Source organism: Carcharodon carcharias, chromosome 2 (genome assembly GCF_017639515.1).
Source record: "Carcharodon carcharias isolate sCarCar2 chromosome 2, sCarCar2.pri, whole genome shotgun sequence".
In the NCBI taxonomy this organism is placed as follows: Eukaryota; Metazoa; Chordata; class Chondrichthyes; order Lamniformes; family Lamnidae; genus Carcharodon; species Carcharodon carcharias.
In genome coordinates this window covers 193,261,991-193,279,094 of record NC_054468.1, presented here as the reverse complement: position 1 = coordinate 193,279,094, position 17,104 = coordinate 193,261,991, and the positions used below count along the sequence as shown (strand labels likewise).

Sequence of the window (17,104 nt, the reverse complement as noted above, 5' to 3'; positions counted from 1 at the left end):
GTTCACTTAGGTTCTGCCCACTGCTCCCAGCTAGTTCTGCAACAAACAATGAAAACTTCAGAAGTTAAACAAACTACTATATTTCTTTCTTGGTTTTAATAATACTGTTCAGCCTACTAGTTAATTTGGTGTGAAGGACTTAAAATAATTGTGAAAATAACTATACGTTGCATTGGAAGAAATTGCTACAAAAATTATCAACATTGCTATATTCAACTTTATTTGTGAACAAAAACAACATTCAAATATTGAACATATTTTCTATAGTTTTGTTTTCAATATAGAAAGCGCTACAGCAGAGTTTATTTCCTAGGCATAAAATGCAGCATTAATTCTAATGACGGAAGCCTGTGATATGATGTATATATTTCCCTCAGCAGCATGATAATAAGAATTCCTTTATTAATATTAACAATCATGGCTTGATGCTAACCTCCAAACACATGGGCCAACAATTTGATAGTAAGAACTTTACTAAAAAGCTGAGGGACTGTGTGCTGCAGAATACTTGGGTTGTCCTTTCATTTCTGGGCCTAGCCTGATGAGATGATAGAGTCAGCAGACTTTTGATTAAATGGATCTATATGAAATATGTTCTAGGAGTCACAATTCTTGGAACATTTCCATTGCACAAAACTGACTATCACAGCAGGTTCGGTATAAATGCATTAGTCTTAGAGCACACAAATAGCTGTTTTGAGAAATAGAATGCTCACACTAGAAGAACAAGAAATGGTCTCTTAAAATTGGGATTGAGTGAGTATGAAGGGAGCTTTTCTCTAACTTAGCAAGGAGTGTTTTAAAATGAAACAAGCAATAGAAAAGTGTTCATGGACTTCTGTTATCTTCATTACCACAAAAAAACCCAAAGAACATTTTATTTCCTCTAAATGGGAAGGGCTCTGTCATGCATCCATAGTTATTTTATCAAGGAGCTTCCAATAACATATTCAGATAGTCACAACTGGTTATCGTCAACTATACTGAGCTGGTGTTTCAAGATCTGTGTGTTTTCTTTGTAGCTTGACACACACCTGACGAAATGTCCAGAAGCTGAAGTGGAATGTAGTTACAAAAAATATGGTTGCCATGTCAGGGTAAGTTAGGATATTAATTGTCAAATGACCAGTATTCAGCAGTTGATATTGTAAAATAAATGTAATTTTGGCATTATTTTTACAGGAAAAGCGGAGGATGGTAAAGGAACATGAACATTCTTATTTAAATGAACATTTGTTGCTTGTTGTTACAAACAATACAAGATTAGAAGAACAGGTAATACCTTCTGAAAAGTACTTTCATGTTGTTTCCCATCAAATCCACTAGATGCCAGTGACCTCTGGTGTTGTCACAATCTGTCCTGCCCTTGCTCCTAGACTCCCTGATCAAACTTTCCAGACTTTAGGTCTCCTGGTCTCAGAGTTTCCTGACCACTAATACATCTTCAAATTCTCACAAACCTATGCTGCCTTCCAGACCTCTAGAAACATCCTCAGTGCTCACAATCCCAGGAACTTTCCAACCAGTGCTCCCTGATCCCAGGATTATATGCTCAAATACTGGGAAATTCCTTCCAAATGAATCCACTGTTTTCAGATCCCTGCTGTAGGATTTGATCACATCTCACATGGTAGACATGCAGCCTGTACCAGGTGAGAACAGTTGACCAGCCCAGAATTGGACAGATGGATGACAAAGCAGAACAATTTGATTTTTTTTTTGATTCATTCATGGTATGTGGGCTTCACTAGTTGGGCCAGTATTTTATTGCCCATTCTTATTTGCCCTTGAGAAGGTGGTGGTGAGCTGCCTTCTTGAACCGCTGCAGTCATATAGTGTAGGTACACCCACAGTGCTGTTAGGAAGGGAGTTCCAGGATTTTGACCCAGCGACAGTGAAGGAACGACTATGTATTTCCAAGTCAGGATGGTGGGCGTCTTGGAGGGGAACTTCCAGGTGGTGGTGTTCTCATCCATCTGCTGCCCTTGTCCTTCTAGATGGTAGCAGTTGTGGGTTTGGAAGGTGCTGTCTAAGGAGGCTTGGTGAATTCCTGCAGTGCATCTTGTAGATGGTACCCAGTGCTGCTACTGTGTGTCAGTGTGGAGGAAGTGTATGTTTGTGGATCTGGTGCCAATCAAGTGGGCTGATTTGTCCTGGACAGTGTCAAGCTTCTTCAGCATTGTAGGAGCTGCACTCATCCAGGAAAGTGGAGAGTATTCCATCACACTCCTGACCTCTGTCTTGTAGCTGGTGGACAGGGTTTGGGGAGTCAGGAGGTGAGTTACTCGTTGCAGGATTCCTAGCCTCTGACGTGCTCTTGTAGCTGCAGTATTTATATGGCTAGTCCAGTTCAGTTTCTGGCCAATGGTAACCCCAGGATGTTGATGGTGGGGGATTCAGTGATGGTAATGCCATTGCACATCAAGGGGTGATGGTTAGATTCTCTCTTGTTGGAGATGGTCTTTGCCTGCCACTTGTGTGACACGAGTGTTATTTGTCACTTGTCAGCCCAAGCCTGGATATTGTCCAGGTCTTACTGCATTGGACATGGACTGCTTCAGTATCTGAGGAGTCGTGAATGATGCTGAACATTATGCAATCATCAGCGAACATCCCCACTTCTGACCTTATGATGGAAGGAAGGTTATTGATGAAGCAGCTGAAGATGGTTGGGCCGAGGACACTACTCTCAGGAACCTTGCTGCTTGCTGTAATGTTCTTTTCTCCTTCGGCTGTCTCTTGAGCTGCATGTGGTGTTAAGCCGAAGCTAGCATGGGCCCAATAAGGTTGAGCTGACCAGGGTGTCAAGCCGAAGCTAACATGGATGCACCTTGTGGAGCTCTTCTCCATCTGCCTTCCTTCTCTTCTTGACTGCCCTTTTATATACCTTATTTTAGGGGCCAGTGGATCCCTCACATAAATTATTTGTTTAATTTTATTTATTCTTTCATGGGATATGGGCATCACTGGCAAGGCCAGCATCCCTAATTGTTGCCCATCCCAAATTGCTGTTGAACTGATTGGCTTGCTAGGTCACATTAGAGGGCAGTTAAGAAACAACATTATTACTTTGGATCTGGAGTCACATGTAGGGCAGACCAGATAAGGAGTAAGGTAAGAGTGTTCCTTCCCATAAGGGACACTAGTGAATAGTATATATTCCAGATGTATTAATTGAATTTAAATTCCACCTGCTGTCATGGTGGGATTTGAAGTCATGTCCCTACAGCATTGGCCTGGGTCTCTAGATTACTGGTGCAGTAACATTACCACTATGTCACTGTCTCACCCTGTAATTACATTTACCCACTCAATTGTCCAATTACAGGGAAATAGATACCCAAAGCTGATCCCTCCTAACCTAGGCTCTAGCCCCATGAGATCATTTCTTCACTTACCTCTTGTGTATATGTCTTGTTACCTTCTCCCAGATAATTTGTTTGGATATGTAGATCATTAGGCTCCTTTCTCAACCTCTGATCAGGTCCAATAGTGCCTACACAAAGCTCTGTTTCAACATTATATCCATGGCCACAAAACAGGCCCTTGTGAAAGAAAGTTAATCTAACATGATTAACACTATTCTTTGTCAGCTCAGGCAGACTGCTGAGGAATTTCTCTTAGATAGTTTACAATTCTACAACACTGTTATTTCTTACACTACATTCCCAGAAAACCTTTTTGTGGTGCTGCTACATCTCTGGACTGTCTAGTTATTTCAGACCCTGGCTTCTCAAAGCATTTAGAGACTCCAATTTCAGCATTTCCATGTCATAATCTGCCTTCCCAGTGCATCCAGAACTTAGGACCAGCACTAATGCAAATTAATTAATTTACCAACAAACACTACCAGGGATAATTTAGTGAATGTTGTTATAAAATCTCTAACTGTGAGCGAAGATATTGGATATCAATTGGTATATATAGGGTGCAAAACTTGGATTCATAGTCCCCATTTTCTAAGCATTAGAAATGCTCTTAGTGGTCCAAAATGGCATCCTAGCATTTGTGCATGCAAACCTCCGGTCTAAGTCCAGCCAGATGCCACATTGGCGAAGGAGTTAGAATATGTGCAGTAAGCATCTGCCAGAAGCATGCAGAGTGGGCAGATTATGTCATCAATCAGCTTGTAAAATGGATTTGGCACCAGCACTGCTATTTTGGGGTTCAACAATCCAGCGAATGCCTTTTCTTAACCGCACACGATTGAACATCCATTCAGCAGCAGGAAAGAAACCCAGCCCCTACTAGCTCCACTATTTTAAGGGATCATCAACTACTTAACAGATTCGTTTCTGATTGATTACAATTGGCTGTCGCTGTGATTGTACAAGTGTTGGTACCCTCTAGATTTCTTTAAAGTTGCTAAAGTCTACAAGGAACTCAGAGAAGGACTTTTTGTTGACTTAAAGGCTTTTGCACAAACCAATTACTCGCAGACATGGGTGCACTAGTAACCATTCTCCTTGGAATACAGCATGACTTGGAGAATGAACTGAGGGCAAAAAGAGTAGGACAAGCTGCTGTAAGAGAGAGGAGGAGGAGTGAGAGAGAGAGAAAGGCTCTCTGCAGGAGGCCATATCCTCCCAGGATGTTCAGGGAGCAATTCTTCTACCTGGCCTGTATTTGCTGAGCCACCACTAAATTCTGGAGGCTTCAGGGATAATTGGCTCAATAATTAGTCTAATTGCCAACCTGCAAATTTACCCGGACCCAATCCCATCTCCAACTTAATCGCAGGAGGTTTTCCCACTGCCAAGAGACTGACATACAGTCTCTCCCGTGATTAAGTGGGTTTTTATTTATTTTTTATTCATTCAAGGGACATGGGCTTCACTGGCTGGTCCAGCATTTATTGCCCATCCCTAGCTGTCCTTGAGAAGGTGGTGGTGAGCTGCTTTCTTGAACCGCTGCAGTCCATGAGGCGTAGGTACATCCACAGTGCTGTTAGGAAGGGAGTTCCAGGATTCTGACCCAATGACAATGAAGGAATGGTGATATATTTCCAAGTCAGGCTGGAGGGGAACTTTTAGGTCGTGGAGTTCCCATCTCTCTATTGCCCTTGTTTTCTGGCTGGTAGCGGTTGTGGGTTTGGAAGGTGCTGTCGAAGGAACCCTGGTGAATTCCTACAGTGCATCTTGTAGATGGTACACATTGCTGCTATTGTGCATCGGTGGTGGAGGGAGTGAATGTTTGTGGATGTGGTGCCAGTTGGCATGTGGGTTCAGTTGGCATGTTTCCCAGCAGAATATTTTGCATTAAATCCAGTCCAATGCTTCCACTGCCTGGACCACTCTGGGGTGGTTCTACAGTACTCACCACAGTGTGTGCCAAAATCCATGGTGGTCTTCTACATGTTGCACCATCTCAGTATCATGAGGTCATTAAACAGGGAATTGCTGAGGAGCAGGAGGACAAGAAGGAGCAGGAAGAGGAAGAGAAAAGGAGGAGACAAACTAGACATCCTCTTTCTGCCTGAACTCTTCATGAACAACTATCTGATTGTGAAACCTGTAACCATCACCCCAATTCTCCATTCACCAACAGACCCACACCTTACCTTCTCTCGGTCACTGCCATTGCAATGTTCACACCGACTCAACGCAAAAATAAAAAGCCAACACAAGGTGCAGCAAATAATTAGGAAGGTAAACAATATGTTGGCCATCATCACAAGGGGTTTTGAGTACTGGAGTAAAGATGTCTTTCTGCAATTAGATAGAGCCTTGAAACTGCACCTAGAGTATTATGTACAGTTTTGGTCCCCTTACCTAAGAAAGGATATACTTGCCATAGAGGGAGTGCAATGGAGGTTCACTAGACTATCCCTGGGATGGTGGGATTGTTTTATGAGGAGGGATTGAGAAGACATGGCCTGTATTTTCTAGCATTTTGAAGAATGAGAGGTGGATCGCATTGAAACTTACAATGTTCTTACAGAGCATGACAGGGTAGAGGTGGATAGAATGTTTCCCTGGCTAGTGAGTCTAGAACCAGGGGACATGGTCTCAGAATAAGGGGCAGACCATTTAAGACTGAGATGAGGCAGAATTTCTTCACCCAGAGGGCCATGGAAAATCAATCATTAAGCATGCTCAAGACAGAAATCAATAGATATCTGGATACTGATGACATCAAGGGTTATGGGTAGAGCATGGGAAAGTGGTGTTGAGGTAGATGATCAGCCATAATCTAAGTGAATGATGGAAAAGGCTCAACAGGCTGAATGGCCTACTCCTGCTCCCATGTTCCTAGTGCTCCTACCCATTACAACCCCAGTGGCTGCAGTATGGCTGGTGGAAGGCAGTTGAGTTTCAGTGGAGGAAACTGCAGATAACCTTGAAGGATGAGCAACTGTGAGCCTAGAAGGCCTGACTTCAGAGTGCACAATTTCAGTATGGGTGGGAGCAGCCTGGGCTAGCTGACAGACAACAGCAAGGGCACTGGTGAAAGAAATGAATGATGCCATCCTGAGAGAAAATAATAGGTGCCTGCTTTACAGCGCCACTGCCAATACCCTGAGCAGTGTCTCAGTAATCTTAGCATTGTGCTGGAGGACTAATTGCTGGACTGCAGTAACACTCTGCTTTCCACACTGTAATCCACAGTCAGGATACCAGCAGTCTGAGCTTGTGTGGCAGTAAGCAAACCTTGTGTGACGTTAGCCTAAGCATCCATTGCATTGGGTGGCTTCTTCTTGTACTGCAGTGGAAGCTGAGGTATCAGCCAACGGAAACAGCATGATGGTTGGGTTCACAAAGTGTGCTAATGGAGTTGGTTGCCAGTTCCATGTTGGAAAGAATGGGTTCCAAGCTCTACATAAAGCCCTGTGCAAAGTTGGTGCTGGACTCCTCTGTGTTCCTTAGCAGTAACTGCAGGCTTTCTAACAGGCCTGCCAAAGCACCAAGCGTTTCGTTGTGCATTCCCTTCAGCCTTCTGTAGCTCAGCCCATCAAAATGTTCTTCTGAGGCCTCTGTAGTCAAACTCATATGCAACCTCGCCCTCTGGTGAGCTGACAGCTGCGCAAAACTTACTTAGCCTTAGCTGCAAGCCACTTTAACCACCTGGTGTCTCGCCATAAATTTATACCCCATCCAAACTGTCCTCTAAATTACGTGCAGTGTCAGTGTCTGTGCTGGTAGCAGCAAGTTTTAATTCAACTGACGATGTTTCTTCATCATCAGAGTCTTGTTTCTCTTCCAGCTGTTTTTCTTCTACTCCTACAAGCAAGGTTGCACATCTTGGGTATTTGAAAGGAAAAAGGTACATGGTTGTGGTGAGGGGAGGGGAGCACAGTGGTAGGGAAAGAAGGAAGTTCTTTTTTACACCATCTGCAGCTCATATAGAAAAGAGTGTGGAATAAGGGCTAAGTAGAATGTAAGAAGGAATATTAGGTATGAGGATACTGTCATTTTCTATGGTTTCTGCCCCCCCCATTGACCATGGTCTTAGCAATGGCCACTCCAATGATGGCAAGCACCATCACCTCAATGAGTGTAAGGACATGCAGTCACACCTCTCCCTTGCCTGTTAGTTTGCTTTGTTTCCTGTTGTCCACCACCTTTTCCTGCAAGACAGAAGGAAGTGTGTCAGTGAGTGTGGTACAATCTGCTTGGGTAACGTGGCTGTCAGTGGAATAACTGTGCAACTTGTGAGATGTGGGTGTGAGACTTGCAAGCAGTGCTAAGTGTTTGAGGGTAAATTGAAGCTATGTTAGCTAAGATTTCTGATTGATACAGATTGTTGGCAGGTGAGTGGTGCATCGAGCAGAATCTGAGATAGTGGTCTACTTGGTGGGAAATGGAATTTGAAGATTAGTTCACTGACCTTCATCACTTGTGTGAGATCATTGAACTATATGTAGTACTGCATCCAGGTACTTGGGATTTGATTGCTTGCATTGACCAATACAGCTATCTGTTCCCTGTCTTCTAAGCATTTTTTGGGAGGACCCCCTGGTTCCCTGTGGATACAGCACTTCTCTCCTGCTTTGCACTTTCCCCACCAAGGCCTTGAGTGCAGTGTCTGAGAATGTTGGAGCACACTTTTTTCCCATGTTGTGCCATCATTCAGTCTATTTCCATGTCAGAGTGACTTGTACATGAACATTCAGCAACTGCTCCAGCCACAATGCACCTTTCTCCGCTTGAGGTTCAGCCTGACTTTAATTATTGCAGGCTAGCTTCAACCTAGCCTCTCACAATTTTGGGCCTCCTGCTGAGGTGTACAGCCACTCAGCATCAATTTTAATGCTGGCTGCATACTACAATTATGGTAATAAATAGGCAGCACAAAATTGGCGTGTGCCTACATCATATTGGGTGCATGGAAATCATGCATCTTCAATTCCTGTTATTGGGGGCCATCCAATTTAGCTCCCATACTATTTACAAAGGTGCTTTAGAAAGAAAGAGCTTGTATTTATAAGGCACCTTTCATGTCATAGAAGTTAAACCTGATCAATTACTTTTGGAGTGTAGTTATTATTGTAATAAAGGCAAATGTAGTAACCATTTTGCACTCTGTTATCTTAAGGGTAAATATCTTATATTACATTGTTACCTTGAGACGTGTTGGATGTTATTTTTATCTATCTAATGCAATCCATTAGTTAAATTGTATTTGAAAGGTTGCTAAATCTGAGGAGGTATTCCAGTGATGTCATCAACTAATGGGATTCTTGCAGATCACAACTGATGTGGTCCTTTTCCAGATGAATTGGGAAGGACCATCTTTTATTTTGGGCAATTTATAGAATCATTCCACACTGAGATTTTGTTTGCTGGTTGAAGAAAATACAGGAAAATGCCCACAAAAGACAGGTATAATTTATTAAGAGTCAATTTGCGCACTCTGCACATAAAATTAAAATTGAAATGTAGGTAAACATATAGGCTAAAAGGTCAACTAATTTTACCCCAGTCATATGCATGTTCCCATAGAGCCAAAAAAAATTGCTTAATTATGCACTTGATCTATTTGCAGTATTTCCTGTTATCGTTAAGTTTTATTCAAACTGCTTTCTTTTATTTCTTAATCTAGATTTTAGACCTAAAACTAACTTTATGCAGAAGAAATCAAGCCATCACTCAATTAGAAGAGCAAATCAGCAAACTTGACATTGAGATTAAACAATTAAGTGGGCACGTTTCTAAAAATGATGATGAAGTTGCAAAAACACAGGTAAGAAATTTCTCTGATTTGATGTATTCTCATAGAAACACTAGGTAAATAATTTTGTGCTGCCTAAGGTGACGGGCGTGGTTAAAAACAAATGTCTCTGATTTGACAATTTATGACTGATGTGGTCATATAAGACTGAGTCTTATAGATGTGAGACAGGTTGTCTGCCTGCTCTTATGATCAGAGTAGATACATGAGGATCACAAACTTGTGGAACATACACGCAAATTTCACAAGGATTCCAGGTTTAAATCGGTAGAACATTATATCCCCTTCCTAATGTTGAAAGTGCTTATTTCAAAAACTCAAATAGATCTTTGAAAATAAGGGAAAGAGGCATAAGAAACTCCCTAAACCATATATTTTCCTGTCCTGTTTTACCTTCATTTGTACATTTTGTTATCTGTAAAATAAAAATGCTATTTGATTTACCTTGACAATGATCCAGAGGAATGGTTCTTTCTATCTGAAACTGAAACTGTTCAACTGGGGATGAAACAGCAATCTTTCATAATGTTCCTTGCATATCATTTTACTTTTTTTTACATAAAGAGCATCAAGAAAATCTGGATTTAGTCATATTATGGAAATAGTTTTTTTAAAAAGCCTGAATCCCAAAAAAGTGACATTACTGCCAGCTTCATAACACATGGAGTCATAAGTAATAAATGTTTGTTGTAAATCACCAGATTAGCACAGCACAGGAAAGTCTAGATTTGACTCCTTTTATCCATACTGAGGGATTAAAATGCGTAATCCATTTATTTTAAAGCTTTAGCAATCTAACAGTAATTCATTATACAAATGCAAGCATTTAATTAAACTTGCTGTGATTGTGTCAAGATCACTAAACCTTTGGTGTGAAGTGCCTCATGTTTTACCTACATGGAGGGCACCGATCCCATCAGCATCTTCTGTTAGCAAAGAAAACAATTAAAACTCACTTCTCTGCTCGTAATCCTTCTACTCCTTTAGATACCATGCCCCAAGAGGGCATTGGCGACCATGGATTTCCATTAGATTGGTCCATGATTATTTTTGACAAAGTACTGCAGATGTTTGCTGTTGCCTTCTGCTGTATGACTGACCAGGAAACTCTCCCATTGTTACCACCTGCCATTAGGATGTTAGAAGTATTCACAGGCTGCTAATCAACCTGTTTGGGCATGTTACGAACATAGCCCATCCAGTCCTGACGTGGGACTTGAACCCAGATGTAGGGATGCTACCACTGCACCACAAGACCTCCCCTGCTCCTTGTACAACATGAAAATGAATTTTTAAACCTAAAACTGAAACAATGTTTAACTTGAGACACACTTGTGGTATAAACAGAATGCTATGGCATGTGCTGATGCATTTGCCTTTTGTTTATTATTCTACTCCTAAACCAGACTTATTGAAATTTTAAAACCTTTGTGATTGACGTTTTGACACATATCTTTTAACAATTCTTCAGTCATGTATGAGATGCACGTGTCTGAGTCATTATGCTACTTAATTACTGAAAGTGTTAAATAAGGCTGTATTTAGCGACATGTAGATTTTTTTTCCTTTCCTGATCCCTATTGTTTTAATTGTTATTTCAATATATTGTTGCAATAAAACAGAAAATGCTGGCTGGGCATGCTGACAAAATCATAACCATTGAGCAGCAGTCACAACAACTTTGCAGAAGATTAGATCAAGAAGGAAAAAATGAAATCTCAGAGCTGAAGGAAATCATTAATGTTTTGAAGGAAAAAGTGGAACGTACTGAAAATAACATGGCGTCACTAGGTCTGTATGACATTCAACTTTTCATTTCTTTTCATTAATATTATTTTATATTTTTTATTTTAGTTTTTTTTTCTTTTAATGTAAATTTGACAAAATTTTCTCAGTTTTAAGCTGGATATTCTCCTGAACTACTTAAAATCCACATGAATTGACAATATGAGTGGAGAATTATGAATATAGATTATACCCACATAATGACACAAGAGCGTGTTTCACACAAAATGTCCACTTTTAGGCTCTCTCCAAGTAACAGTTCTAAAGCATAAATCGTGGCAACAATGGGTGATTTGAGAAAAGAAACTAATTTAAAAAGGAATATTTCTTTATAACATTTATAACTCCAAAGCAATTTAGTAGAATATGCTTCCTCTATAACAAAGATTATGCACTACTCTATACTGATGCATTTCCTCATCGTAAACACAATTACCTAAATTAGGCTTTTAATGTATCAAATAGTAGATTCAAATAACATACATTGTCTGGCATCCCTTGGCTGCTGTGAATTCCTGAGCCTGGAAAAGATGGTTATTGAAAGGCCCAGAGTTCACTGTGATTTAATGAGGGGTGTGTGGAAGGAACAGCCCTTTGGGCCTGTTATGCCATTGAATGAATTGTGACCAACCTGTATTTTAACTGCAGTTATCCACCTTTGTTCCATATTTCATGATACTCTTATGTAACAAAAAGCTACCCTTCTCAGTATTGAAAATTTCATTTGTCTTAGCATTCACCGTCATTTGGAGAAGAAAATTTCAGATTTCCACTACCCTTTGTGTTTCCTGATTTTACTCTGAAAGCCCAATTTCTAAATTTAAGTTTGGATCCTCCAGTTCTGGACTCTTCCATTGGAGAAAATAGTTTATCTATGTTTACCCTTTCAAATTCCCTAATCATTCTAAATACCTTGATTCAGAGTCTCTCACTCCTGCTAATTCTCACTCTCTGTCCCGCAGCGCTTTCAGTACCGCCAAGTCTCAGTCCTGCTGGCTTGCTCATACATTAACCACTTACATTACAAAATGGATGATAATGTTATCACAGAAACTGAATCAGCCTGTAATAGGATCTACACTGGGCACTATTTTTCCATCGGCGAGCGATGACATTGGGCAGGCATCCCGACATCAGTGTACATCATTTAGATTTTCAGTTCAGCAGGCCCGCTGAACTGTCAAAGGCCTATTCAGACCATTTTAAACCTAATTAACTCAATTTAATGAGCTGCCCATCCAACCTTAAGGTTGGCGGGCAGGCGAAGAGCCCAGGCGGCCTCCGCATTTTTCATGAAACCTCATCTATGGGCGGGATGAGGTTTCATGAAGCATTTTAAAATCTAATAAAAATTTATACATTTATTCTTTGACATTTCCCAGCTCAGTGTCACAAAAGAGGACATGTTTTAAAAGTTTTAAAAACCTTTATTTACAAGTTTAACAGCGAAACAAATCTCTGCTCTTTTGTGCACATGCGTGAAAGAGCGCAGGGAACCACTCAGGGAATCTCCCACCCCCCCACCCGCACAGGGAGCGCTTAGCGCTTCCAGGCACGCATCACAATGGGCGGGTCTTAATTGGCCCACCCACGTAAAATGGCGGCATGGACCCAATCAGGGGCGCCGATTGGGTTCACGCCCGCCTCTGCACAACACCACCCCCCCCCCCCCCGCCCCGACAGGGGGACATTTCTGGCCATTGTCTTTCTGTTGAAATTTGTCATATAATTCTAATGGTCTTAGTTATTAATTATATATAGTAATAGAGCTCTTAACAGTTTGAAATTTGGAAACATTTTAAAGTCACCCACCATTGATTATATTGTGTATTTTTTCTTTAGTCACTTTTGAGCCCTGTCTGAAGCAACATGAATTATTGCTAAGTGCTCATAAGAAACTTCTGGAAAAGAATAATGAAAGATTTCAAGTTTTAGAAGCCACTGGCTACAATGGCAAACTGATTTGGAAGATCTGCAATTATAAAACGAGAAAGCAGGAAGCAGCAGAGGGACGCACTCCTTCACTTTTTAGCCAGCCCTTTTACACTAGCCGCTGTGGATATAGGTTGTGTGCTAGAGCATATTTAAATGGAGATGGAACAGGTAAAGGGACGCACCTATCTTTGTTTTTTGTGGTTATGAAAGGTGATTATGATTCTCTGTTGTTGTGGCCGTTCAAGCAGAAGGTCAGCCTCGTACTGCTTGACCAGGGTCCAAAGAAGAATCACATTGTAGAGCTCTTTAAGGCTGATGCCAGCAGCACAAGCTTTCAAAGACCAATTTCAGAAATGAATATCGCATCTGGGTGTCCAAGGTTTGTGTCTCATACTGTACTTGAAGGTGGGAAAACTGCAACTTTTATCAAAGATGATACATTGTTCATCAAAGTCATTGTAGATTTATCTGATCTTGAAGACCCATAAAAGCATTTCCAAAAAATGATAACTATTTATGTAATTTAGGGAAGAAATTTGCACATGAATTAAAGGAATGAATCTACATTGCTCAACATTGAGAAATTGTCAGCGATTGTAATCAGAGGTATATATTTGTATTTTGTCAATATTTCTATTTTTATATTAAACACAGTTATCTTATTCATATAAAGACTTGTTTTTCATTAGTGTGATTATTTTTAATAAAATTTGGCTCTGTAGGACCACTGGAGCTGCACAATGGAAGCCAAAGGCCCTCTGAGTTGGGGGTGCAACACTCCCGGCCACTTCCGGTGTGACCTGCACAGTTCTTTATGCTGGGAAGGGTGCTCTTGCTGGTGTGTCCTTTATGTGCCAGAGGCTTCTCAACTGGCCAGATCGTTATGTCGACCAGTCGTTCCAGCTGACTTAATGCACAGTTTACAAACTTGGACGATGCGAGTCCGCTCAACATGTTGACTTGTCAATTACTAAAGAACATACATACAGCTACAAGTGGGTCATACTCCTTGGTTTATTTAAAGGGCCAGACATCAAACTTGCAGATGACTTAGTCTAAAGTCTGCCATTGCACAATTTGTGGCAATACGGTGAAGTGTTTTTGGAGGTGTTGTGGTGAGTTGATGGATTTGACAGGGAATGTTGCTGCATCCTCACAAGGAGGACAGAGGATTAGGTGGCCTGTCCATACTAAAGCAGCAACAGGTATGGGTCTGCAGTTGCATTGCTTCTATGTGTGCAACATCACAGGAACATGGGGAGAAGGCTGTGAAGAGGGGAAGCTCCATGCGGAGGGAGGAGGAGGCATCCAGACGCCTTTGCTCTGGAAGGCTACCCATGAGTGCCTACACAAACTCTGGTTCCCTTAAGAAGGCATCTCTTCACACGATAATTCCTCCACCAAACACCGCCATCCTATTTATTTGCAATGCCGCATCACATGTCCTCTCAGCCAGAATCCTGAACTAAAAGCATCCAATAAAAACTTTGCCACAACAACTTCATCAAACAACTCATCCAATGTGATAAACAAAAAAGATTTGTTCACCCATGTGCATTTTCTTAGTGCCTGCCTCGTGGGTGCCCTTGTCTGCCCTAGTGCTTCAAATGCTGTACTAACCCAGGGGCTACAACTTGGCTGGTGGAAGGCTGATGGTTTTCACTGGGGGAAGATGGCCTCAAGCAGCTTGGTCATGAGGGCCTAGCTTTGAACTGCACCACCTTGGCATGGGTGGCAGCAGTCTGTGATGACTGGCTGGGAGACAATAGCAAGGGAATTGGCGGGCAGTGGTGGGAGCACAAATGCTATCATCTTGTGAAAGGGCAGATGAGTGTGCTCCACAATACCACTGTTACTCCCCATTTGGGCAGCTCCAACTTTCAACCAGTGACCATTTTGTGATGGCTACGACCTATTGAATTGATAATCTCAGGAATGCAGATTATTTATGACATCTTTGAGGAATTTTTTTCATGTCCCTATCACTGTCTGTGCTTTTAAATAGGGCAGTGACGGTTTTAAAATAGCGCATGAAACAGACATGCCAGCTATCACTATGTTCCCACCTGTTCAGATTTTCACAGATCCTTGATCCAGACAGCCAGAAATGCAGCCACAAATAGATGGGAGGCCTAAATATATTTTTCATTACTGAAGAGATTTTACTGGTTAAGTTTAAAATTGATCTGATATGAATGAAAAGGACATTAGAATTGTTGTATCATTTGTTGGGATTTATATGGTAGATATAACTGAGATAACAATGTACACATTGAAGCTGTATCCTCTTTGTGATGATTCAATACCACTCTAGTTTTCATCAAAGATGGACACAAATATGTGCCATTTAAGAATGAACTTCAGTGCAATTAAGATAATTCATTAGAAGGCAGTTGAAACAAACAGTCTGATCGGAAAACAATGGGCAGAATTTTACGTCCCGCAGGCGGGCCTGTGCCTGACCCAGTTGGGTGTAAAATAGCATGTGATGATGTCAGGTGAGCGTCCCAACATCATCATGCACTTGATCTATATTTCAGTCAGCGGGCATGCGCAAGAGTCAGCAGTGCACCAGCCGACAATTAGGAGACCTACTAAGGCCATTAACCAATTCATTAACTGCTATTTTTTGCTGCCTTCTGACCTTACTGTCGGCGGGTGAGCAAATCGGACAGGCAGCCTTTGCATTTTTGAGGAAACCTCATCCACAGGTGGGGTGAGGTTTCCGACATTAATTAATAAAAATTCTGTCAAACCATTTTTCTATGTCTATGTTCATGTGAGTGAGCCCCATGTGGGGATATTTTTTCACATTTTCCACATCTTTAAGGGTTGTACATTCTTCAGCTCCCTGAGGCAGCTCTCTGCCTTCAGGGAGCTTTCATTGCGCGCTCCCCACACATGCAGAGGCTTCGGCGCTCGCCCTCCTCCCTCCCCCAACTTGGCAGCGCCAAGCTTCTCGGTGCACCTTTCACACTGGCTGGCCATTAATTGGCCAGTCAGTGTGAAATCGCAGTCGGTGGCCTATTGCGAGCAGTGGACCGTTTCTTGGCCACTCCCGGGCCCACCTGCTGTGCCTGCCCAATGACCCGAAAAACCTGCCCAATGTGATCAGGGTGTGGCCAATAACCCAGAATAAAGATTATGATGTGTCACAAAGGATGGAGGATAGAAGACTAGCAACACTATAGTAACAGTTGTCACAGCGGCTATCCTAAAGCATAACAACCATTATCAGGATAGGCTAGAAATGAAATTGAATTCCTGACTGCTCCTGTTTATTTCCCTTTTGAAATAGAGCATCTGGTCACCCTTTTGATAGAATTTTCATTCAGATGATTACAATGGGATTTGATTAAAGTTCAGTTCATTTCATTTTTTTTTTTGCATGGTGCCTTGAACATCAGGTTTCTGTTGCATAAATCCAACATTTTCATCACAAATTTTGAGGTCAATTTACAGGAATTGATTTTTTAAAATGGAAAATCTGGCACAGCTCTCTCAGGCTCTATCTCTCTCCCACTGTTATTATCCCGTTGTTGGAGGATGAAATAAAGCTCTTGTCTATTTGTTTTAATGAATTTGAATTTTGATCTTCTTTGTCACATTATTGTTTGCCAGCATTGTGATGTAATCATTATATACATTCATTTCTGTCCACATTGCTACTGCTGGTTCCTACTTCTATCCACAATACACTGATGGTACAGCCCTTCCAGGCAATATATGAAGGATTCTCAGTTGCTTTCCGGCAAAATTTTAGAAAACGTTGAGTATTTTACTTGAGTGAGACAAGTAAGATAATTTTCCTTTGCTACGTATATGATTTCAAGGGCTTTACAGCTTCTGTAGAATATTCTGAACTCTTTGCATGAGCCATCAGATTTCTATTCTTTATGGGAGCCTGAGAATTCCACTCTGGCCAGATGGGGGATGGGGTTTGGGGGGATGCTGTTGGTGTGGGAAGAGAAGAGAAAAGAATATGACAGGAAGAAACTGCTGCAGCAGGAGAGACACTAAACAGAAAGGGGCTGTGTTTGCAAATATCCTTATCCTCACAGTTTATTGAGGGGGGGGCGGGGGGGTGGTGGTTTCAGAGTTACTGTGGTAACATGCACTTTTACATGCATGTTGTAGTCTGGAACTACAGATCCTGATGTTAGAGCCTCCCGCATTCTTTCCATCACGTTGCTGGCCACAAGTCTCTCCCATT

At 41.6% G+C, this 17,104-nt stretch overlaps 1 protein-coding gene across 2 annotated transcripts in view; it reads left to right on the top strand.

The window, feature by feature from the left end:
• The window catches only part of LOC121275446 (TNF receptor-associated factor 5-like), a 59,821-nt gene extending 46,264 nt beyond the window's left edge, over positions 1-13,557 (top strand). For both annotated transcript variants that reach the window (XM_041183068.1, XM_041183069.1), the window contains 5 exons: positions 1,023-1,097; positions 1,183-1,275; positions 9,043-9,183; positions 10,794-10,962; positions 12,799-13,557. In XM_041183068.1, the coding sequence (XP_041039002.1) occupies positions 1,023-1,097; positions 1,183-1,275; positions 9,043-9,183; positions 10,794-10,962; positions 12,799-13,379 (1,059 nt within the window). In that variant the 3' untranslated portion in view covers positions 13,380-13,557. The remainder of the gene's footprint in view (positions 1-1,022; positions 1,098-1,182; positions 1,276-9,042; positions 9,184-10,793; positions 10,963-12,798) is intronic.
• Positions 13,558-17,104: the final 3,547 nt, after the last annotated feature.